Source organism: Scyliorhinus canicula, chromosome 17, assembly GCF_902713615.1.
Source record: "Scyliorhinus canicula chromosome 17, sScyCan1.1, whole genome shotgun sequence".
NCBI lineage: Eukaryota > Metazoa > Chordata > Chondrichthyes > Carcharhiniformes > Scyliorhinidae > Scyliorhinus > Scyliorhinus canicula.
In genome coordinates this window covers 124,705,526-124,730,953 of record NC_052162.1, presented here as the reverse complement: position 1 = coordinate 124,730,953, position 25,428 = coordinate 124,705,526, and the positions used below count along the sequence as shown (strand labels likewise).

At 47.3% G+C, this 25,428-nt stretch overlaps 1 protein-coding gene across 1 annotated transcript in view; it reads left to right on the top strand.

The window, feature by feature from the left end:
* LOC119951597 (zinc finger protein 239-like) overlaps positions 1–18,706 on the top strand; it is a 31,499-nt gene extending 12,793 nt beyond the window's left edge. The window contains exons 3-4 of the mRNA XM_038774780.1: positions 1,306–2,290; positions 18,488–18,706. Coding sequence (XP_038630708.1) covers positions 1,559–2,290; positions 18,488–18,706 — 951 coding nt within the window. The 5' untranslated portion in view covers positions 1,306–1,558. The remainder of the gene's footprint in view (positions 1–1,305; positions 2,291–18,487) is intronic.
* Positions 18,707–25,428: the final 6,722 nt, after the last annotated feature.

Below are 25,428 nucleotides of genomic sequence, written 5' to 3'. Positions count from 1 at the left end.
CCGCCAGTCTCCGCACATTCGTGTTGAGCTGCCGCTCTTTATTGCATTTTTATTTGGTATTGCTCTTTTTAAAAACAATTTTATTTTATTAAGTTAGAATACAAATCTCAGGAAAGAAGTTGGAGATTTATTTATCTAATTAATTATAATTTTTAAGGGGCGTTCAGAGATTCACAGGCCCCTTCTTGGCTCTCCGGGCCCCGGACCAATGTACCGGCTGAACCAAGACTACTGCTTGATATCCTTTGAAGTTGCCGACCATCTCAAATCACGAATTGTAACTTTATCTTTAAATTCAAACACTCTTGCTGAAAAATTGGAATTTCCTTAATTATGCCCGACCCGGGCCCCCCTATTCCACATCCTTCCACTACCTCCCCTGCTTCGTTCCTTTTCATGCACTGCTTATTTGTGTCCTGTTCTCATTTTTTTCTTATTCCTTTTTATTACTAAAACAGTTGTCTCTGTTTGCTTCTTTATTGCATTTTTATTTGAGAAAGGGGGCCCACTTGCTATCGGGCAAACTGACACCCTGGCCAGTCCACCACTGCCCACCCCGACCAAAACATTTTTTAACTTAAAAGTACCCAATTCATTTTTTATCCAATTAAGGGGCAATTTAGTTTGGCCGATCCACCTACACGGCACATCTTTGGGTTGTGAATATGAGACCCACGGAGACACGAGGTGAATGTGCAGATTCGTGAGCTGGAGCCGGAATCAAACCTGGGTCCTCGGCGCCGTGAAGTTAGACAGACATCCGATTGACGAGGGAGTTGAGTGTCATGGGTAACAGGTCGGAAAATTAAGTGAAAGTGAAGATGAGGAGTGAATTCTTCATTTGAGGATGCGGTGAAGCTTTGGAATTCTCTACTCCAGACGTCTGTCAGCAAGTATTTTCCATTTCGAGATTGACAGGTTTCGAGATAGTGAAGATATCGAGGGATATGGGAGATAGTGTGGGAAAATGGTGTTGAGGAGATCGGCAATTGAGCTCAATAAAGGGTTCAGCAAGTTTAATGGGCCAAATGGCTGACTGCATCTCCTATTTGTTATGGTCTCTGTGTCCAGGACAGGAAGCAGTGAACAGGGATCTGTCTATCAGCCTGAATCAGCACCTTCAGGAGAATTGGTAGGATGAATATTAGATACAGCAGAGTGAGAATGGAGGGAGAGTGTGTGGGATGGAGATTTACAGCGTTTGGGGAATGAGAGAGGAAAGAATGTTCCATAGGAAGCAGAATTGTCTGTTTTGAATTTCTGTCCTGTACTGACAGTGATGTCTTTTGTAAATTGTTTTTCCAGGATGTTAGAAGAGGAGGAATTACAGACAGAAATCTCAAATGTTAAGTCTTGATCTGACAGAATCACTTGATTCCTTGGGACACACAAGCAGGTGAGAGTGTTCCAGAGCACTGACTTTGGAAAGAGCTTCAACCAGTTACACAGCCTGAAAAAAACATTGTACCATTCACAGCGGGGAGGGACTGTACACGTGTTCTGTGTGTGGGTAAGGTTTCAATTGTCCAACCTGGAGTGACACAAGGAGAACCAAAACATGGAGAAACCGTGGAAATGTGGGGATTGTAGGAAGAGATTCAGTGCCCGATCTAAGCTGGAGCTTCATCAACGCATTCACACAGCGGAGAGGCCATTTAGCTGCCCTGTGTGTGGGAAGGGATTCATTCAGTTATCCGTCCTGAAGAGACATCAGCGAATTCACACTGGGGAAAGGCCGTTCACCTGCTCTGTATGTGAGAAGGGATTTGTTCTGTTATCCAGCCTGAAGACACACCAGCGAGTTCACACTGGGGAGAGGCCGTTCACCTGCTCTCAGTGTGGGAAGGGATTCACTACGTTATCCAACCTGACGACACACGAGCGAATTCACACTGGGGAGAGGCCGTTCAGCTGCTCTGTGTGTGAGAAGGGATTCGTTCAGTTATGCAGCCTGCAGAGACATCAGCGAATTCACACTGGGGAAAGGCCGTTCACCTGCTCTCAGTGTGGGAAGGTATTCGGTGATTCCTCCAACCTGCGGAAACACCAGCGAGGTCACACTGGGGAGAGGCCGTTCACCTGCTCTCAGTGTGAGAAGGGATTCGCTCAATCATCCAACCTGCGGATACACCAGCGGGTTCACACTGGGGAGAGGCCGTTCACCTGCTCTCAGTGTGAGAAGGGATTCACGGACTTATCCAACCTGCGGAGACACCGGCGAGTTCACACTGGGAATCTGAGTCCGTTCAGCTGCTCTCAGTGTGGGAAGGGATTTATTAAATTATCCAGCGTGAAGAAACACCAGCGAGTTCACACTGGGGAGAGGCCGTTCACCTGCTCTCAGTGTGAAAAGAGATTCACTCAGTTATCCAACCTGCGGGCACACCGGCGAGTTCACACTGGGGAAAGGCCGTTCACCTGCTCTCAGTGTGGGAAAGGATTCAGATACTCATCCAGCCTGCAGATACACCAGCAAGTTCACTTTTGGAAGAGGCCGTTCACCTGCTCTGTGTGTGGGAAGGAATTCTGTCTTTCCTCGCACTTACTCAGACACGAACAACTTCACAAGTGATTCCAGGGGTTGGATTCTGTTGTTGTTACTGTTTCTGCTTCAGTTACATCCAGGACGACATTTTGTTCATTCTGACAGTTGGTGTTGGAGGGAATTTTTTTTTTAAAATGTTTTTTATTGAGTTTTCATATTTTATATTGAACAAATTACAAATTATTAGAGAGAGAAAAGAAAAAAACATGCAAAAATTAACATGTATATTTACAGGTAAGCATCTTCGTAATAACAACTGTGGCCGCCCCCTTTAGCCGGCATACATATTTTACATTCCCCAACATGGCCGAGGCACATGTTTATAGGCATTTATTTACAGTTTGGTTTTGGACCTTAGCTAGCCATCAAACCCCCATAACGAACCCGTAGCCCCCCCCCCCCCCCCCCCCCCCCCCGGCTACCTTCCCCCGATTCCCGTCCATTTTCCCCTGATTCTTGGCCACCCGACTATTCTTCCTCTTGTACGTTGGCCACAAACAGGTCCCGGAACAGTTGCATGAATGGCTCTCACGTTCTGTGGAAGCCGTCGTCCGACCCTCGGATGGCGAATTTGATTTTCTCCATTTGGAGAGATTCTGAGAGGTCGGACAGCCAGTCTGCAGCTCTGGGCGGTGCTGCTGACCGCCAGCCAAACAGGATTCTACGGCGGGCGATCAGGGAGGCAAAGGCAAGGGCGTCCGCCCTCCTCCCCAGGAATAGATCTGGCTGGTCTGAAACCCCGAAGACCGCCACTATCGGGCATGGCTCCACCCTCACCCCCACCACTTTGGACATAGCCTCGAAGAAGGCTGTCCAGTACTCCACAAGTCTGGGGCAAGACCAGAACATGTGGGCGTGGTTGGCCAGGCCACTTTGGCACCGTTCACATCTGTCCTCCACCTCCAGGAAGAACCTACTCATACGGTTTCTTGTTAAATGGGCTCTATGTACCACTTTTAGTTGCGTCAGGCTGAGCCTTGCGCACGTGGAGGTGGAGTTGACCCTATGCAGTGCTTCACTCCAGAGTCCCCACCCTATCTCCATCCCCAGGTCGTCCTCCCATTTCATTCTTATTGCGTCCAGTACGGTGTTGTCCCTTTCTACCAGTCGGTTATACATGTCGCTACAGTTCCCTTTCTCTAGGATACTTGCGTCCAGTAGGTCTTCCAGTAGTGTGTGTCGTGGTGGTTGTGGGTACGTCCTTGTCTCCTTTCGTAGGAAGTTTTTGAGCTGCAGGTACCGTCGCTCGTTCCCCCCAGCTAGCCGAAATTTCTCTGTCAGTTTGTCCAGTGTTGCGATCCTGTCGTCCGTGTATAGGTCCCTGACTATCAGTGTCCCCCCCGTCCTGCCTCCACCTTTTGAAGGTGGCATCAGTCAGTGCTGGTGTGAACCTATGGTTGTTGCAGATGGGAGCCCTGTTCGACATTTTGGTCAGGCCAAATTGCTGCCGCAGTTGGTTCCAGGACTGGAGGGTGGCTGTCACCACTGGGCTGCTGGAGTGTTTTTTGGGTGGGGATGGGAGTGCTGCCGTGGCGAGGGCCCGGAGGGAGGTTCCCATGCAGGAGGCCTCCTCCGCGCGCACCCACTCGGCTTCTGGCTCCTGGATCCATCCCCTGACTCGCTCGGCTGTTGCCGCCCAGTGGTAGAATTGTAGATTCGGGAGGGCTAGCCCCCCCCTGGATTTTGTTTTTTGTAGGTCCTTCTTTGGGATCCTAGCATTTCCCCCCCCCCATACGAACGCCATGATAAGTTTGTCCAGCACTTTGAAAAAGGCCTTGGGGATGTAGATCGGAATGGATCTAAACAGGAAGAGGAACCTGGGCAATACGTTCATTTTGATCGTCTGGACTCTCCCCGCGAGGGAGAGCGGGAGTGTGTTCCATCTTTGCAGGTCCTTTTTTACTTCCTCCGTCAGGCTGGTGAGGTTCCATTTGTGGATCCCTTTCCAGTCATGGGCTATTTGGATCCCCAGGTAGCGGAATTTGTGTCGGACTTGTTTGAACGGCAGCCCCTTTAGTGCTGCCCCCCCCCCCCCCCCCCCCCCCCCCCCCTTGCTGGTGTACTGGGAAGATCTCGCTTTTGCTCATGTTGAGTTTGTAGCCCGAGAAGGCTCCAAACTCTTTCAGGAGCACGATGATTCCGTCCATGCTGCTTTGTGGGTCCGAGATGTAGAGGAGCAGATCATCTGCATAGAATGAGACTCTGTGCTCTCTGCCTCCCCTTCGGATCCCCCTCCAATTTTTTGCTGCCCTGAGCACGATTGCTAGCGGTTCAATTGCTAGTGCGAACAGCAGCGGGGACAGTGGGCATCCTTGTCTGGTGCCCCTGTGCAGCTGGAAGTATTGGGAGTTGGTATTGTTGGTCCGTACACTCGCCATGGGAGCGTTGCATAGGAGCTTTACCCAAGCCCGAACCGCTCCAGTACCTCCATGAGGTATTTCCATTCGACTCTGTCGAAGGCCTTTTCTGCGTCCAGGGAGACGATCACCTTGTGTTCTCTCCCCGGAGGGGGTCATTATCACGTTCAGCAGGCGCCTGATGTTTGAGGTAAGCTGTCTACCTTTGAAGAAACCCGTCTGGTCCTCTGTGACCACCTCAGGTACACAGTCTTCTAGCCTTTTGGCTAGGAGTTTGGCCAGTATTTTGGCGTCTGCGTTCAGCAGAGATATGGGTCTGTATGACCCACATTCCGTTGGGTCTTTGTCTTTCTTAGGTATCAGCGAGATTGAGGCCTGTGCTAACATGGGTGGCAGTGTGCCCCTAGCTAGCGAGTCTGTGAACATCTCCCGCAGGTGCGGGGCCAGCGCTGTCGCGAATTTTTTGTAGAAGTCCGCCGGGAATCCGTCCGGTCCCGGCGCCTTCCCCGTCTGCATGGAGCTAATGCTGTCCATGATCTCTCCCAGTGCTAGTGGTGCTTTCAGGTCCCGTTTCCTGCCCTCTCCCACGACTGGTATGTCCAGTCCATCAAGGAACCAGTTCATCCCAGCCTTCCCCGTTGGGGGCTCTGAGGTGTACAGCTCTTGGTAGAAGGCCTTGAAGGTTTTGTTAACCCTCTCTGATTCTGTTTCCAACGTGCCTCTGGTACCGCTGATTTGCGCAATTTCTCTGGTGGCTGCCTGCTTTCGCAGCTGGTGTGCCAACAGGCGGCTGGCTTTGTCTCCGTGTTCGTACAGGGTCCTGCGCGCCTGGCGGAGTTGGTGCACTGCTTTCCTGGTGGAGAGCAGGTCAAAGTTCCTTTGTAGTTCTTTTCTCTCCACCAGGAGCTCCACGGTCGGGGCCTCGGAGTATTTACGGTCTACCTCCAGTATGGAGTCGACCAGCTTCTGCCTAGCCACCCTTTCCTCCCTATCTCTTTGCGCTTTGAAGGCAATGATTTCCCCTCTTAGTACGGCCTTAAGCGCTTCCCAGAACGTGGAGGATGAGACCTCCCCGTTTTGGTTGTTCTCCGTGTATATGGCCCGCGCTATCCTTTTGCTGAAGGCCTTGTCAGCTAGTAAGGCACCGTCCAACCTCCATGTGGGGCGCTGGGCCCTTCCCGTCTCTAGCCGCACGTCCATGTAGTGTGGAGCGTGGTCTGATATCACAATTGCGGAGTATTCCACTTTGTCTATCCCTGGAAGCACCGTTTTCCCCACCACAAAGAAGTCAATTCTGGTGTACACGTTGTGTACTGGGGAGAAGAAGGAAAATTCTTTCTCCCCCGGGTGGGCGAACCTCCAGAAAGCTCCCATCTGCTCCATAAAGTGACTGAGTTCCCTTGCCATGCTTGAGGTTTTCCCCGTTTTGGGGTTTGATCTGTCCGTCTTTGGATCCTGTACACAGTTGAAATCCCCCCCCATGATTAGTCGATGCGTCGCTATGTCCGGGATTTCTGCCATGGTCTTTTTGATGAAACTCGTGTCGTCCCAGTTGGGCGCATACACGTTGACTAGGACTACCGGCGCTCCATCCAGGGCCCCGCTGACCATGACATTCCACCCCCCTGGGCCTATAACCGTCTTTGTCACCCTAAACATTGTCCTCTTGCCGATCAGGATCGCCACCCCCCCGGCCCTTGTCCCATAGCAGGAATGGTAGGTTTGTCCCACCCAGCCCTTTCTTACCAGCAGTTGTGTTGGAGGGAATTAAAGCTGAGTCCTGGATATTGTGGTGAACTTTAAGGAAAAGTCTTTGTTTCACATGCATGTGGGACATACAAAGGCTCGGGCCTGAATGCTGCAGGTCCCAACGAGTCTTTGTCGCTTCCCCCATTGTACATTGCAATGACCAGTTGTATTGTCCGATGTCGTATTGATACGTTAATTGTTTTTACAGAGTACAGATAGTTGGATAAATGTTAAACTGAATATTAACATTGATTTGTTTTACTGAATACTGGATGGTCCGTATAATCACATTAACTACAGAAATTGTTTGAAACAGACCTGATAATTGCATCTCCGGCTGATTCCTGGCCCCCATTTAGCATTTCAAAGGGTTGTTCTAACTGTGATGTGGTGTTAACAGCCTCCCATCTATGTTCATCCGGAGATAACCATCTTTCTAGATTTCTGAGCAGTCTGTCTGTCTCAGTGCAGTTTCCCTGATTCTTTTGCTAATTCAAATGGGTTTTTCAGACTTTTGCCATTGTGGGTGTAGATGGCCTGTGTTGATTGCTGCCTGCCTAGATGTCTGAATTAACCCGTCCCTATTTTCTAGTGAGGTATGACTTGCCTTTGTGCGTTTGTACATTTATCCCGCGATTAAACGGAGATGTGAATGGACATGTGAATAAATATATATATAGACAAACATGGGCCCCGATATTTTCCCACAACAGCCCCCCTGATGGCTCTTGGGTAAAAAATAGACCCAAGATCGCCATGAACCAATATCTGTTGTGGTGCACCCCGCTTGTGAAATAAACTATACCTTGTGGATATCGTTGCCTATCCTCATGGAAGCTCTCCTTCCTCGATCATAGTTGAGGACACGGTGCTGGATCCTTCGGGAGGCCTGGCCTCCAGATCACGGAAAGTGTCCTAAACCACTCGCTGTGAGTAACAGCCATTAACCTTTTCCCTTCCCACTGTCATGTGCGAGTACCTTTAAGAAATGGGTGTTTATCGAACAGCTGTGGTGGGTGTACCTTTAAGAAATGGGTGTTTATCGAACAGCTGTGGTGGGTGTACCTTTAAGAAATGGGTGTTTATCGAATAGCTGTAGTAGGTGTACCTTTAAGAAATGGGTGTTTGTCAGATAGCTGCAGTGATGTCAGAGTGTGGGTGGAGCTGGGCTGTCTGTCTTACACTTTCGTTTTTGAGCAGGCAGCTACAGTATATTTTAGTTTTGTTTTGAGAGTTGGATAGCCGCAGGAAAAGCAGACATCTGTATAAGGATCTCTCTCTGCAATCTAAAGACTGTCTCCAGATCATTGGAGGATTTCAAAGTGATAACGTCTCTCAGTAGTGAATTTAAATCTGATCTCTGTGTTAAAAAGGATATTTTATCTTCTGGATGTTGTAAGGAAAGATTAAGGGTTACTTATAGAGTACTGTATTCTTTGGGGGGAGTATTTTAGTTGATGGTTGCTAAGATGTTTATTGTCTGTGTTTAAAAAGGTTAGTGGGATTCATAGAATAAACATTGCTTTTGTTTAAAAATACTCTTCGTTCTCTGTTGCACCACACCTGTAAAGTGGGCCCTTGTGTTCCCCATAACCACACTCTGTTAAAAGTTGTGGGTCAGGTGAACTCCATGATACACTTTGGGGTTCTCTAAACCCTGGCCCATAACAAATTGGGAGCTCGACGGGGATAAAAGTCTATCTATTGGGTTGGTTTTGTGAACTTAAAGACAGTGAGGGGTGAGCATATTGTGGTTGCTTTTCAGGTGTGGTATACCAGTTTAAGTAGTAGTGTGTTGTGCACAATGGCTCTTTCAGAGGCTCTGAAGTTTTTGGAGGTGGAGACGGTCACACGCAGTATCTTACGAAAAGAGACTAAAAACAGGCTTTTAGATTTGCCCAAAACATTGCAGTTAACATTACCTGACAGAATACAAAAAGAAGAGGTACGTACGGTGCTAACTGAGCATTTAAAATTGCCTGAGATACAGTCTGACTCATTAGAAATGGCAAAACTTCAGTTCCAAATCAAGCAACTTCAACATGAAAAAGAATTAAAGCAGCTTGAATACGCAATGAGAGAAAAAGAAAGGGAAAGGGAGATACAGATCATGGAAAAACAAAGAGAGAGAGGAAAGGGAAAAAGAGAGAGAGTTTGAACTTCAGAAAAAGGCCATGAAACATGACAGTCAGTTAAAATTGGCGGATGTAAAGGGAAACGTACAGTTGAAGGATAGTGATGAGGATGAAGAGAAAGAGCGTCATAGTCGAAGGCTTGGTGGGGATCTATTTAAATACGTCCAAGCATTGCCACGGTTTGATGAGAAGGAGGTAGAAGCCTTTTTCATTTTGTGTGAGAAGGTGGCTGAACAAATTAAATGGCTACCGATAATGTGGGCATTACTGATTCGAACAAAGCTGGTAGGTAGGGCTAGTAAAGTGTTTGCATCACTACCGGAGGAGGTATCTGGGACGTATGAGGAGGTGAAAAAATCTATCTTAGGTGCGTATGAACTAGTGTCTGAAGCGTACAGACAAAGGTTTAGAAATTTAAGGAAAGAACCTGGTCAAACACACATGGAGTTTGAAAGGATCAAACAGAGTAACTTTGATTGGTGGCTGAGGGCTTTGAAAATAGACCAAACGTATGAAGCTCTCAGAGAAATTAGACTTTTGGAGAAGTTTAAAAATTCAATTCCTGATGTAGTGAGAACTCGTGGAAGAGCAGAGGGTTAAAACTGCGAGGTTAGCAGCAGAAATGGCAGATGATTATGGATCAGTTCATAAATCAAAGCTTGGTTTCCGACATCAGTTTCAGCCGGTGAGGGATAGAAACTGGGGAAAAGAGAAATACTCAATGTTAGAGGTAAAGGAGATCTGATAGGAGAAAATAAGGAGAGTGCACCTCAGATTAAAAAAGAAATCCAGGAGGGTGGAAGAGAAATGTAAAGTTTCAAATGTTTTCACTGTAATAAACTAGGCCATGTAAAGTCACAGTGCTGGTGGTTGAAGAAAAGCACAGGGAAGGCTGATGTGGTAAAACAGGAGAAGACAGTGGGGTTTGTTAAAGTGGTGAAAGAAAGCCCAAGTGAAGTGAAGGAGGTACAAAAGATTGTACAGCCTGATCAAGAGGTGATTGATAAGAAGGTGCCAGATCTCTTTAATGAATTTACTTGTGTGGGTAAAGTTTACTCGTATGTATCAGAAGGAGCAGATAAAGAAGTCGCAGGCGAGTAGGATGCTGGCTCATCAGCTCCGTAAGCGGGATGCGGCTAAGGAGATTGCTGGAGTGAGAGACAAGAGTGGGAATGTGGTGCGGAAGGGGGTAGAGGTGAATGAGGTCTTCAAGGACTTTTACGGGGAACTGTACCGGTCGGAGCCAACGGGGGAGAGGAGGGGAATGAAGGGGTTCCTCGACGGGCTTTCTTTCCCGAAGGTGCAGGAGGAGAAGGTGGAGGGGCTGGGTGCGCCGATTGAGCTGGAGGAGCTAGTTAAGGGGATCGGGCAGATGCAGTCAGGGAAGGCACCGGGGCCGGATGGGTTCCCGGTGGAATTTTGTAAAAAGTTCGTGGACCTAGTGGGCCCCTTGCTGGTGCGGACACTCAACGAAGCGTGGGAAGGGGGGACTTTGCCCCCGACGATGTCACGGGCACTGATCTCGTTAATTTTAAAGAAGGACAAGGACCCCCAGCAGTGTGGTTCATACAGGCCCATATCTCTCCTCAACGTGGATGCTAAGGTGCTGGCAAAAATCCTGGCCACCAGGATAGAGGACTGTGTGCCAGGGGTTGTGCATGAGGACCAGACAGGTTTTGTGAAGGGAAGGCAGCTGAACACGAATGTGCGGAGATTGCTGAATGTCATTATGATGCCGGCGATTGAGGGGGAGGCAGAGATAGTGTTGGCACTGGATGCGGAGAAGGCCTTCGATAGAGTGGAGTGGGGGTACCTATGGGAGGTGTTGGGGAGGTTTGGATTTGGTGAAGGGTTCATTAGATGGGTAAGGCTGCTATATGAGGCCCCGATGGCGTGCGTGGCCACGAATAGGAGGAGGTCGGAGTACTTCCGGCTTTACCGAGGGACCAGGCAGGGTTGTCCCTTGTCCCCCTTGTTGTTTGCACTGGCAATCGAGCCGCTGGCGATGGCATTGAGAGATTCAGAGAGGTGGAGAGGCTTGGTGCGAGGTGGAGAGGAACATAGGGTGTCGTTGTATGCCGACGACCTGTTACTGTATGTGGCGGACCCGGTGGGAGGGATGCCAGGAGTGATGGAGTTACTAGCCGAGTTTGGGACCTTCTCAGGTTATAAATTAAACTTAGGCAAGAGCGAGGTGTTTGTGGTGCACCCTGGAGACCAGGAGGAAGGAATTGGTAGGCTCCCGCTTAGGAGGGCAGGGGAGAGCTTTAGGTACCTGGGGGTGCAAGTGGCCAGGGACTGGGGGACTCTCCACAAGCATAACTTTACCAGACTGGTAGATCAGATGGAGGAGGAGTTCAGGAGGTGGGACATGCTGCCATTGTCGTTGGCGGGGAGGGTGCAGTCCGTCAAAATGACAGTGCTTCCGAGGTTCTTGTTCCTTTTTCAGTGCCTGCCCATATTTATCCCCAGGGCCTTCTTTAGGAGAGTGACCGGCAGTATTCTGAGCTTTGTGTGGGCACATGGGACTCCGAGAGTGAGGAGGGTGTTCCTGGAGCGAGGAAGGGATAGAGGCGGGCTGGCGCTGCCCAACCTTCTGGGGTACTATTGGGCAGCCAATGTGTCAATGGTGCGTAAATGGGTGATGGAGGGGGGAGGGGCGGCGTGGAAAAGAATGGAGATGGCGTCATGTAGAGGTACGAGCCTGGGTGCCATGGTAACGGCACCGTTGCCGCTCTCCCCCAAGAGGGTTACCACGAGCCCGGTGGTGGCGGCGACCCTAAGAATCTGGGGACAGTGGAGACGGCATCGGGGGGGAAACAGGGGGCTCGATGGAGGCTCCACTGGGTGGCAACCATCGGTTCATCCCGGGGAACACGGATGGGGGATTCAGGGGATGGCAAAGGGCGGGCATCAGCAAATTGAGGGACCTGTTTATTGGCGGGAGGTTTGCGGGCCTGGGGGAACTGGAAGATAAATTTGGCCTTCCCCAGGGGGAACATGTTCAGATACCTGCAGGTAAAGGCGTTTGCTAGGCGACAGGTAGAGGGATTCCCTTTGCTGCCCTCACAGGGGACGATGGACAGAGTGCTTTCAGGGGTGTGGGTAGGAGAGGGGAAGGTGTCTGACATCTATAAGGTAATGCAGGAGGTGGAGGAGTCGTCAGTGGAGGAGCTGAAGGCTAAATGGGAGGAGGAACTCGGGGAGCAGATAGAGGACGGGACTTGGGCGGAGGCCTTGGAGAGAGTCAACTCTTCCTCCTCATGTGCGAGGCTTAGTCTCATCCAATTTAAGGTGCTGCACCGGGCCCACATGTCCGGGACTAGGATGAGTAGGTTCTTCGGGGGTGAGGACAGGTGCACCAGATGTTCGGGGAGTCCTGCGAACCACGCCCATATGTTCTGGGCATGCCCAGCACTGGAAGAATTCTGTAAGGGGGGTGGCGGGGACGGTGTCGAGGGTGGTTGGATCCAGGGTCAAGCCAGGGTGGGGACTCGCGATTTTTGGGGTTGGGGTGGAGCCGGGAGTGCAGGAGGCGAAAGAGGCCGGGGTCCTGGCCTTTGCGTCCCTAGTAGCCCGTCGAAGGATTCTGCTACAGTGGAAGGATGCGAGGCCCCCAAGCGTGGAGACCTGGATCAGTGACATGGCGGGATTTATAAAATTGGAAAAGGTCAAATTTTCCCTGAGAGGATCAACACAAGGGTTCTATAAACGGTGGCAGCCTTTTCTGGACTTCCTGGCTCAGAGATAGGTAACTGGGTCAATAGCAGCAGCAACCCGGCGGGGGGGGGGGGGGGGGGGGGTGCATTATTGTAGTGTTTATTCTGTAACTTTATAGTCTGTTAATTTGCGTTGTTAAAATGCTGGGTTGTTCATGGGGATGGGGCGAATGTATATGATTGTTAATATTATTGTTATTTTCGGTATTTTACTAAGGTGCGTTATTGTTGTATAAAATCAAAATTTCTCAATAAAAATTATTTTTAAAAAAAAGATAAGGAAGTCGCAATTTTAAGAGTTACGAGGGCTAGTCAATCTCTAATGGTAAGGGATGAGGAGTTATGTAGTTTAGGAAAAATATTGCCAGTAAAGATGGTAATATGTGGAATTCAGGGTGAGAAGAGTAGTGTTCCATTATATAAGGTAAGGTTGGAAAGTCCAGTGAAGAGTAGTGAAGTGGTAGTAGGAGTAATAGAGACACTATTTTGTCCAGGAATACAGTTTATCTTGGGTAATGATATAGCTGGATCACAGGTGGGAGTGATGTCTACTGTGGTCGATAAGCCAGTGGAAAATCAGACAACTGAAGTGTTGAAGGAAGAATATCCTGGGATTTTTCCAGATTCTGTAGTAACAAGGTCATAAAGTCACAGGTTAAGACAAGAGGAGAAATCAGAGTGAAGATAAAGTTGAAGTTCAATTATCAGACACATTTTTGATCAGATTGTTGGAAAAGAACAAGAAAGGTGGAGGATGAGGCGGCTATTTTTAGTTCAGGAAAATTGGCGGAGTTACAACAGAAAGATATAGAAATAAAATGGAAGTATCAGAAAGCTTACACAGAAGAGGAATCTGAGTGCATACTGGAGTGTTATTACTGTAAAAATGATGTCTTGATGAGAAAATGGAGACCGTTACATATGCAGGTGGAGAAAAGTGGGCACAAGTTCATCAAGTGATATTGCCGGTAGGATATAGAAAGGGGGTGTTACGAGTAGCACATGAAGTACCAGTGAGAGGTCATTTGGGAGTAAGGAAAACTCAGTCTAAAATCCAAAACATTTTTATTGGCCTGGACTACATAAAGATAGAGTTAAATTTTATCGATCGTGTCACACATGTCAAGTGATAGGGAAACGTCAAGCAGTGATAAAACCAGCGCCCTTAATATCCATTCCAGCATTTGAAGAACTTTTTTCAAGGGCCTTAATTGATTGCATGGGACAGCTTCCTAAAAAGAAAGTGGGAATCAATATCTTTTGACTATAATGGATGTGTCTACTAGGTTTCCAGAGGCCATTCCAGTACGTATTGTTATAGTTAAAAAGATTGTGGAGGAGTTACTTAAATGTTTTGCTCAATATGGACTACCCACTGAAATACAATCGCATCAAGGATCAAATTTTACCTCAAGGTTATTCAAAGAAGTTTTGGATATCTTAGGAATAAAACAATTTAAATCAACTGCGTACCATCCAGAATCGCAGGGAGCATTGGAAAAGTGGCATCAGACATTACAGACAATATTGAGGGCTTATTGTCACTATTATCCAGAGGATTGGGATAAAGGAATTCCATTCGTACTATTTGCAATTAGGGACGCACCTAATGAGTCAACCAAATTCAGTCCTTTTGAACTAATTTTGGTTATGAGGTAAGAGGACCACTTAAATTGATTAAGGAAAAATTGGTGAGTGAGAAATCGGAACTTACATTATTGGATTACGTGTCAGATTTTAGGGAATGATTAAATAGATCTGGGGAATTGGCTAGACAACGGTTAAAGGTTGCACAACATTTGATGAAACGGGCAGTGGACAAGAAATCCAAAGTTTGTAATTTTGCCAGTGGAGATAAAGTTTAGTATTGTTACCAGTGACAGGTGAACCTTTAAAAGCAATGTTTTGTGGACCTTATCTGATTGAAAGGAAATTAAGTAAGGTGAATTGTGTGGTAAGAACGCTGGATAGAAGGAAAACTCACCGCGTGTGTCATGTGAATATTCTTTCAAGGTACTTTGAAAGGGCAGGAGAGCAAAAGGAGGAGGCTTAAAGTGACAAACCAAATCCAGATGACTGTGAATTTGACATACCTCAAATTAAATTAGAAAATTAGGAATTTTTTTAAAAATGGGATAAATTGTTCAGTTACCTTCCAGAGGAAAAATTTACTGACCTGAAAGAGTTATTGATATCACATGGGCAAGTTTGTGGATATAAATTGTGAAGTACTAAAATGGCTATAGGTGATGTAGATGTGGGAAATGCTGTTCCAATTAAACAGCATCCATATAGCCTTAACGCTTTAAAATTGGCACAAAGAGATTGAAAGTATGCTTAAAAATGGCATAATTCAAGTGGGTTGCAGCCAATGGAGCTCACCCATAGTGATGGTACCTGAACCAGACGGTACCCAACGGTTGTATGTGGACTATAGAAGTGTTAGTGCAATTACAAGAACGGACTCTTTTATCCTATCCCACGTTTGGAGGATTGCATTAAGAAAGTGGGACAATCGGCTTCTATTTCCAAACTGGATTTACTTAAAGGTTACTGGCAGGTACCTTTATCCGAAAGGATGAAGGAGACTCCAGATGGTATATACCAAATCAAAGTTATGCCATTTGGCATGAAAAACACCCCAGCCATATTTCAATGGTTAACTAACAATGTCATTTATGACTACTCAATTATGTGGTATACAGCGACGATCTGTTAATTTTCAGCCTGACATGCAAAGAACATTTGTAGCATCTGATGGAGTTACTCCATCGCCTTCAGGAGACGGGTTTGGTGGTAAACCTAGCCAAAAATGAATTTGGAAAAGCCGAAGTCACTTTCCTGGGCCATACAATCGGACAGGGTCCAATGATCCCACTGGATGTGAAAACAAAAGTTATTGGGGAGTTTCCAATACCCTCGACAAGAAGGGAAATAATGCGGTTTCTTGGCATGAGTGGATTCTACCAGAAATTTGTGCGAAATTTTAGTAGTGCGGTTGCTCCACTGACAGACTTGCTAAAGAAGCGTAGCAAATTTAAATGAACAGCGGAGTTTCAACAGGCATTTGACTGCCTGAAAGCTGTGATAACCAATGCTCCTGTGTTGGAGAATTACAAGGGGCTCTGTGATCAGATTGAACTAATTTATCTGACTTTAAAGAGAAATGCAAAGGCATAGAGAAATCGATGGATCGTGCAGAGACCTTCTTGTCCAGAGAGACTGTCAATCAAGAAGGATTCCAGTTGGAGGAAGAAGAACTGAAATGGACTACCTTATTATTAAATGTGTATTTTGTTAAAAAAAAACGTATATTCATTGTCCATATTTCTAAAAGGAAAGTGAAAAGGTGAAAAATGAAACCATGTTGAAGTTGATGGGTTTTTTTTTCTTGGGGGAGGTGTCATGTGCGAGTAAAAAATGGGTGTTTCTCGAATAGCTGTATTAGGTGTACCTTTATGAAATGGGTGTTTGTCAGATAGCTGCAGTGATGTCAGAGTGTGGGTGGAGCTGGGCTGTCTGTCTTACACTTTCGTTTTTGAGCAGGCAGCTACCGTACACCGTATATTTTAGTTTTGTTTTGAAAGCTGGATAGCCGCAGAAAAAGCAAACAGCTGTATAAGGATCTCTCGCTACAATCTAAAGACTGTCTCCAGATCATTTGAGGATTTCAAAGTGATAACTGCTCTCAGTAGTGAATTTAAATCTGATCTCTGTGTTAAAAAGGGTCTTTTGTCTTATAGATGTTGTAAGGAAAGATTAAGGGTTACTTATAGAGTACTGTATTCTTTGTGGGGAGTATTTTAGTTGATGGTTGCTAAGATGTTTATTGTCTGTGTTTAAAAATGTTAATTGGATTCATAGAATAAACATAGTTTTTGTTTAAAAATACTCTTAGTTCTCTGTTGCACCACACCTGTAAAGTGGGCCCTTGTGTTCCCCATAACCACACTCTGTTAAAAGTTGTGGGTCAAGTGAACTCCATGATACACTTTGGGGTTCTCTAAACACTGGCCCATAACACCGCTCCCCGAGGGCGACTAGTGGGATTTGCTGGAGGACAGTCTAAGGTTTTCTCCACTTACGCTGTAGACAGCACATAACCGTTGCCCATACCAGCATTATGCCTGTACCAACAGTCATTCCTATTCGGATTACCTCCCACCCATCTGTAAGTCAGTTGCCTGCAGCCCCGGGAACACATATGTCCCACCAATGTTGTGTTCCGGAGAGTCCCACCTGAATGACGGTCTGGGTAGCTGAGCCCACCTGGATCTTTCCTTTCCTTATCTGATTTGTCGACTGCCCTGACATTCTCCTGAGTGAGCTCTGTTGCTCCGTGCATAGCCTATCGGATTGTGCTGCCTGGTGTCTTGTCCATGTAAAGTTAGTCATCCCACCAGGCCCCAAATAGGTAGCCTGATGTACGTCGGGGGAGGTGAAATTCCCTCAGTGTTAAAGAGTCCGTTACCTGCAGACAGAAGCTGTGTCTGCTACCACATAGGAGGCCTCCCGCGATTATCCCCACCTCCGGCTGTGTGGGACCGACCTGTATGGGCTTAAAAGCTTCTTTCAGTGGCATAACATTGACCGTAACGTTGCTGTGGATTGACAAGGGTTCGAGAGTCCGACAGGTACACACTATGTAATGTGCTGAATCGGAACAGCATTCTGCGGTGCTCATATGTGCCAGGTCATTATGATGTGCTCGGTATCTTCTAGATCCGGTCCGGTAAACCCAACCCTCCTGCACGGTTCCCAATGACTCAAACCTAGAGCTGTCCTTAAAGGTTCCCTTGGATGGGTTTTCCTGGGGGACTGCTAGATTAAACTTTATCCCTCCCTCAGTGGGTGCACCGCCTGGCTTGGTAACCACCAGTTTGTTCCTGTCCCTGTGGATGTGAAGGAGGTTTATTTTGTATAGGGAGGTGAATAAGTGGGGCAGGATTGTCCCAGACCTAAAGTCCTCTATGTCGGCCCAGATACTCTCAATTGAATCTCCTGCAAGAGTGTCACAGCCCTTCCCTTTGCTTGTGCTTGAATGGTGTTAATTATACCCACAGATACCTCGTCCAGGACTCACAGAAGCTCTTCTCCCTGTAAATGTATGGAAGCCAGTGTGTCCCATATACCCCATATTGTAGCCCTTTTCCGACTTCCGCGGCTACCCAGGAGGCATAACTGTTTGTCTCCGCCAGCTGCACCGAGTTCAGGACCGAGTTTGCACAACCAAATAATCCTCCGATGTCCCCTAAAGTGCTCCTTTCACCTCGCCTGCGTACCCTAGATTCTGGGGTTATTTTGCTGTGGGACTGAAAACAGGCTGAGAAGATACACATAGGCCAGGAACAGAAACTGTCTCATGAGACCCTGGCTGGAATCGATACTGACCATCTGCAAAAGCACCCAAGTCAAAGCACAGACCTGTTACTGTTACATGGACTTTATGATTACCCACTCCAAGTCTATGAATATGTAATAAACTTCCAGACACAGGTGATCAGCTTTGCAGCAGGACAAAAACAGACAAAAGAAGCCATCAGACTCCATAATGAGCTGATGGCTGGTCAGACAAGGGGGGTTTCAGAGGACAATGGGTTTTGATTTTTTTTTTAAAATAATTTTTATTAAGGTTTTCACAAAATATAAACAACAAAGCAATATTAACAGAATAACCATGGTAAAAACCCAAGAACAACACCACCCCCTACAAAGCAACTACTAAATCGAAAACAAAAAAAACAAACAACAGAAAGGAAAGAGATAACACCCACCACATCCAACAAACCCATGAACACACTTCTCTCTCCCACCAAACCCAATCCCCCCCCCCTCCCCCCGGTTGCTGCTGCTGCCGGCCTATTGCCCTACCGTTCCGCCAGGAAGTCCAGGAAAGGCTGCCACTGCCTAAAGAACCCCTGTACTGATCCTCTCAGGGCAAATTTGACAATGGGTCTTGATTGAATCACCATGGCTAAACAGGAATATCCTGTCTTTCCCGTTACCAAGTTGGGGTCTGGCTTGGACAATGGCTGGTGGTGGGCGTATACCAATGACTCTATCCTAGCTCACCAGTATAAAGAAAGGAACATCGAACAGAACTTCAGCAATAACCTGGGAGACCCCCAGGCACAATCATCACAAGAGGAAAGGACCCTGGATTTGGAACCCAGAGAAGGCATCCAGATGGAGTGGCCGTAGCCTGCCAGCCTCCGTTACTAAGTGTGGGCAAAACCCAAAGCTCAGCTGTGAGCCTGAGTCATATTGTTTTGAGTTGTGAATAAAATTGCGCTAAACTGTGAATCTGTTTTCATAGAATCATAGAATCTACAGTGCAGAAGGAGGCCATTTGGCCCATCGGGTCTGGACCGGCCTGGCCATTGGAAAGAGCATCCTACCCAAGCCCACACTATCTCCAGAACCCAGTAGCCCCACCTAACCTTTTTGGCACCGAGGATAATTTAGCATGGCTAATCCACCTAACGTACACATCTTTGGACTGTGGGTGAAACCGGAGCACCCGGAGGAAACCCACGCAGACACGGGGAGAACGTGCAGACTCCGCACAGACAGTGACCCAAGCCAGGAATCGTACCCGGGACCCTGGAGCTGTGAGCAACTGTGCTAACCACTGTGCTACCGTGCTCCCTTCAGCGATAACCTGGGAGTTCCCCAGGCACAACCATCGCAAGAAGAAAGGAAAAAAGCAAATTACTATGTATGCTGGAATCTGAAATCAAAGACATCCACTGTGAGTGAGTGAAGCCCGCCAGCCTCCTTTACTAAGGGCGGGTAAAATGATGGTAGAGGGCAGGAATTGAGAGGATGGGGGAATATGTTTATAGAAGGGAGCTTTCCTAGCTTGAGGCAGCTGGAGGAGAAATTTGGATTGGCGAGGGGAAACAAATTTAGGTACCTGCAGGTGCAGAACTTCCTCCGTAGACAGGTCTCAATCTTCCTGCTCCTAACACCAAGGGAGATTCAGGATAGGGTAGTTTCCAGAGTGAGGGTGGGAGAAGGGGAGGGCTCCGACATCTATAAGGAGGTCATGGGGTCAGAGGACACGCAGACTGAGGAGCTGAAGCGCAAATGGGAGGAGGGGATAGGAGGAGAGATAGAGGATGGTCTCTGGGCGGATGCGTTGAGCAGAATCAACGCATCCACAATATGTGCCAGGCTCTGCCTGATACAGTTCAAGGTCATTCATTGGGTTCACATGAGAGTGGCCCGGATGAGCAGGTTCTTTGGTGTAGAAGACAAGTGTGCAAAATGTGCAGGGGGCCAGCGAATCATGTCCACATGTTCTGGACATGCCCAAAGCTCAGGGGATTCTGGCAGGGGTTTGCAGACGTCATGTGCACGGTGTTAAAAACAAAGGTGTCACGGAGTCCGGAGGTGGCGATTTTCGGGGTGTCGGAAGATCCGGGAATCCAGGAGGAGAAAGAGGCTGACGTTCAGGCCTTTGCTTCCCTGGTAGCCTGGAGACAGATACTATTAGCTTGGAGGGACTCAAAGCCCCCAAAGTCGAAGACCTGGCTATCGGCCAGCTTTCTCTGTCTGGAGAAAATCAAGTTCTCCTTGAGAGGGTCACTGTTGGGGTTCGCCCGGTGGTGGCAACTGTTCGTTGACTTGTTTGCAGAAAATTAACCGTCAACAGAAGGGTGGGTGGGTTAGTTTAGCTTAGAGTAGGGGGTTCATAAAGGTGGGACCTGCAAGGGAGGTAACTGGCTTTTTTTTGCACTATGTTTATAGACTTATGTATATTGTTTATTTTGTTGTTGTTGTAAAACCAAAAAATACCTCAATAAAATGTTTATTAAGGTTTTTTAAATGAGATAGACCGATTTTTGGAAATCAAAGATATTAAGGGATATGGGCCAAAGGCAGGTATATGGAGTCTGGTCACTGATAAGCCATGATCTCATTGAATAGCGGTACAGGCTCCAGGAGCTGAATGGCCTGCTACGTTCCTAAAAGTTGTAAATCTCCATCACACACACTCTCCCTCTATTCTCACTCTGCTGTAGCTAATATTCACCCTGCCAATTCTCCTGAATCAGGCTGATTGACAGATCCATGCTTATTGCTTTATAATAATAATAATCTTTATTGTCACAAGTAGGCTTACATTAACATTGTAATGAGGTTACTGTAAAAATCCCCGAGTCGCCACATTCCAGCGCCTGTTCGGGTACACAGAGGGAGAATTCAGAATGTCCAAATCACTGAGGGGCTGGTTTAGCACAGGGCTAATAAGTTGGCTTGTAAATCAGAACAAGGCCAGCAGCACGGGTTCAATTCCCGTACCAGCCTTTCCGAACAGGTGCTGCAATGTGGCGACTAGGGGCTTTTCACAGTAACCTCATTTGAAGCCTACTTGTGACAATAAGCGATTTTCATTTCATTTTTCATTTCACCTAACAGCAAGTCTTTCGGGACTTGTGGGAGGAAACCTGAGCACCCGGAGGAAATGCACACAGGCACGGGGAGAATATGCAGACTCTGTACAGACAGTGACCCAAGCCAAAAATCGAACCTGGGACCCTGGAGCTGTGAAGCAACATCGCTAACCACTGTGCTACCATGTGCTTCATGACAGAATAAATAGGAGCTGCATTTGGCCCATCAAGCCTGCTCAACCATTTGTTGAGATAATTGGCCTCTCTACCTCAGCACCATTTTCCCAGGTTATAACCCGACAGGAGGCCAAGGGATCTGCAACCTCAGATTCCCTCAGGCCTCACCTGAGTGCAATCTACCTGGATGAGGCGGGCAGAGCTACCCTCTTAACCCAGGGGCCTTTGTGACATAAACACCTCGGCCCAAGGATGGTTCGGGGACAGGAGACCCTTCAGGCGACCGCCGGGCCAGGCACATTGGAACTACCCAGGGGTTCGGTCCAAAAGCCTGGTCCCACTGTCTGTGCTGCGTCTGCACGTTCTCCCCATGTCAAGCTGAGGGAGCAAAGGATGTTAATGTCTTTCAGAGAGAGAGAACTGGGCCAACTTTTCCAGAGTCTACATCCTCCCTGGATTCACTTCCTTTCCCTTCAGTTGCTGCAAGTGACCAATTGAAGGTGAGAATGAGAAAAGAAATGGAAAGGGGGAGAAAAGAAAGTGTTTTACTCACAGATGTTGGAGACAGGAAGACGTTTCACTCTGTGTGACGCTCAATTTTCATTCACAGAAAGCCCGCGCTTCGATTGACTGGAGGACCAGAGTCCTTCCAGTCCTCCAAGTCTTCCCATTGGTCAATTCGGCAGCCGGAAGGTCAGGGGGTGGGCGCTCCACCGCACATGCGCAGGCCGGGGTCAGGGGAAGGTCACTGACTGGGTTCTTCCCCCGTCAGACCCGCAGCACCGACCGGCGGCACCGAGCAGTGAGTCCGGAGGCTCTCGGCAGCTTGACCAGGCCGCACGGAAAGAGCTGAAGCAGCTCCCTGACTCCCTGTCGGAAGGGAAGCCGCGCCCCTCCCGCCAGACACCCGCAAATGTCAATATTTTTATTACTTTTGTTTTCACCATTTTTCAAACAATGAAAGCAGCAGAAAAACTGGCGGGAAATGGGCCCAGAGAACAAGAGATATTGCCGCAGAAATACAACAAGACATTGAGAATTCATTCAGAACAGGATCTCTGAGGGAGCAGAGCCTCCAGATTAAATGGCAGCAATTCAACAACCAGTCAACATGTTGACATAGTGAGTGGGGAAAGAGGGTTCGATTCTAGACAAACAGGAGGCTAACGATGCAGCTCTCACACTCCAAAGTATTAGAACCAAAGAACAAAGAAAAGTACAGCACAGGAACAGGCCCTTCGGTCCTCCAAGCCTGTGCCGACCATGCTGCCCGTCTAAACTAAAATCTTCCACACTTCCGGGATCCGTATCCGTCTATTCCCATCATATTCTGTATTTGTCAAGATGCCCCTTAAATATCACTACCGTCCCTGCTTCCCCCACCTCCTCTGGCAGCGAGTTCCAGGCACCCACTACCCTCTGTAAAAAAAACTTGCCTTGTACATCTCCTCTAAACCTTGGGAAAAAGTCTCTGACTATCCACTCTGTCTATGCCCCTCATAATTTTGTAGACCTCTTTCAGTTCGCCCCTCAACCTGCGCTATTCCAGTGAGAACAAACTGAGTTTATTCAACCTCTCCTCATAGCTAATGCCCTCTATACCAGGCAATGTGCTGGTAAATCTCTTCTGCACCCTCACTAAATCCTTCACATCCTTCTGGTAGTGTGGTGACCAGAATTGAAAACTATACTCCAAGTGTGGCCTAACTAAGGTTCCATGCAGCTGCAAATGACTTGCCAATTTTTATACTCAGTGCCCCGGCCAATGAAGGCAAGCATTCCGTATGCCTTCTTGACTTCCTTCTCCACCTGTGTTGGTAACTCCTGAATGACCTCTTATGCACTGAACTGATCTCTGCATCTTCCCTACTGTTGTTAGCACTATACTCTGTTTGCTTCACACTACGTCTATGTATTTACATTGGTATTTATTATACGTCCTATGTTTTTTCATAAATAATCTCTCTGGACTGTCTGCAGAACAATACTTTTCACTGTACCTCGGTACACGTGACAATAAATATAAACCTAATCTATATTACATAAATTGTATTAATTCCTTGTCCTCTATTGACTATTAATTTTTTTCAGGAGTTTTGGCAAGTTTTTTTTTAAATGTTTTTATTCTCCATTTTCACATTTTCCTTCAAAAGTTACACCCCACCCACAAACAGTGAACGGTAACAAATACAAAATCAATCCCCTTAACAATAACAACAATCCCATCCTCCCACCACCCCAAACAACGGCCCACCTGTCAATATATGAATCCAATAAAACAAACCCTCCCACGGTGGAAACAAAAAACAAAGGAGAAAAAGAAAAAGGAGTCTGGTCACCATAGAGTCCACTCCCCCACTTTCTCCTAATCTTGTTGAATGTTTCTTTGAGTATTCTCCGCTGATCTTCAGTTGTTTGACCCATTAACAGATCTCCCCAGTTTACCGTGGACAGTCTCTGTTAAAGTCAGCCTTACCCAAGTCTAAAATTCTACTGTCTGTAACGTGCTTTTCACTTTCAAACACTACACTGAATTCAATCATGTTGTGATGACTATTTGATCAATGTTTGTGCAGTTAGGTTACCAACTGAATTAGGGTTATTACTCATAATTAAATCTTTTTTCAAATAAAATTAGGGTAACCCAATACTTTTCTTTCCCCATTTAAGGGGAAATTTAGCATGGCCAATTGACCTACCCTGCACATCTATTTGGGTTGTGGGGGTGAGACCCACGCAGACATGGAGAGAATGTGCAAACTTCACACATACAGTGACCTGGGGCGGGATTGAACTCGGATCCTCGGAGTCGTGAAGCAGCAGTGCTAACCACTGCACCACCCTGCTGGCCCTTATAACTAAATCTAATATTGCCTGTCCCCTTGTTACATCTGGAACATATTGCTGCAGGAAACTATCCCAGACACATTCCAGAAAAGGAAACTATCCCAGACACATTCCAGAAAAGGAAACTATCCCAGACACATTCCAGAAAGGAAACTATCCCAGACACATTCCAGAAAAGGAAACTATCCCAGACACATTCCAGAAATTCACTCCCTTTTCTGACAGGTGCTGGTCTGCCTCTCCCAATCTGTGTGTCAGTTATAATCCCCCATTAATACTACTCTGCCTTTGCTACACACTTGCTTAATTTCTGCCTTTATACAATCTAGCGCCTCAGTACTGCCACCAGGGGGGTCGATACGCAACACTCATTACAGTTTGAGATTGTTTTCTTCCTCCGTTCCACTCCTATGGTCTCCACTGGATGCTTTCCCCTCATTGTTTCCTCCCTCACCATTGAGGTGATAGTATTCCTGATCAGTAAGGCTGATCCACCCCCTCTGCCATATTCTCTGTCCCTCCTGTAAACTTTATAACCGGGATATTTAGTTCCCAGTCCTGACCATCCTGCAGCCAAGTCTCTGTAACAGCGACAACATCATAATCTTCAACTTGCATTTACGCCTGCAGCTCGTCTAGTTTATTCCTTACACTCCGTGCATTTGTCTATAGAACTCTTAATCGGGCTGTTCCCCCTGACCGCTCCCTCAGCACTGCTTGGTTGTTATTTGCTTGTTTGTTATTTGCTTGGTTGTCATTTGCTTGTTTGTTATTTGCTTGGTTGTTATTTGCTTGTTTGTTATTTGCTTGTTTGTTATTTGCTTGTTTGTTATTTTTCACTTTTGCTTTAACCAGTATACTACTTGTAGTTTTGCCATGAGCTGCAGTTCCTGACGTTAGGTTCCCGACTACCTCCCTATTTATCCTTTCCGTGTGGACACCGGTCCCAGATCGGTTCAGGTGGAGACCGTCCCAACGGTACAGATCCCTCCTGTCCCAATACTGATGCCAGTGCCCCATGAAATGGAACCCCTCTTTCCCACACCACTCCTTTAGTCACGTGTTTACATCCCTAATTTTCTCATCCCTATGCCAATTTGCACGTGGCTCAGGGAATAATCCAGAGATTATAACCCTTGGGACCTGTTCTTTAATTTTGTTCCTAGTTCCTGATTTTCCCCAAACAGGTCCTCTTTCCGAGTCTTGCTAATGTTGTTTGTCCCAACGTGGACCCCAACAAGTGGATCCTCCCCCTCCCTCTCCAATATCCTTTCAAGCCGGTTAGACATGCCCTCACCCTGGAACCGGGCGGGCAACATACCCTGTGGGACTCTCGGTCCTGCTTCCAAAGGATGTTATCAGTTCCCCTAATTATAGAATCCCCGACAACTACCACTTCCTCCCCCCGCTTGAATGGCCTCCTGTACCAGGATGCAGTGGTCAGCTAGCTCATCCTTCCTACAGTCACTGCTCCGATATCCTGCCCCTCCGAGTCCGCTT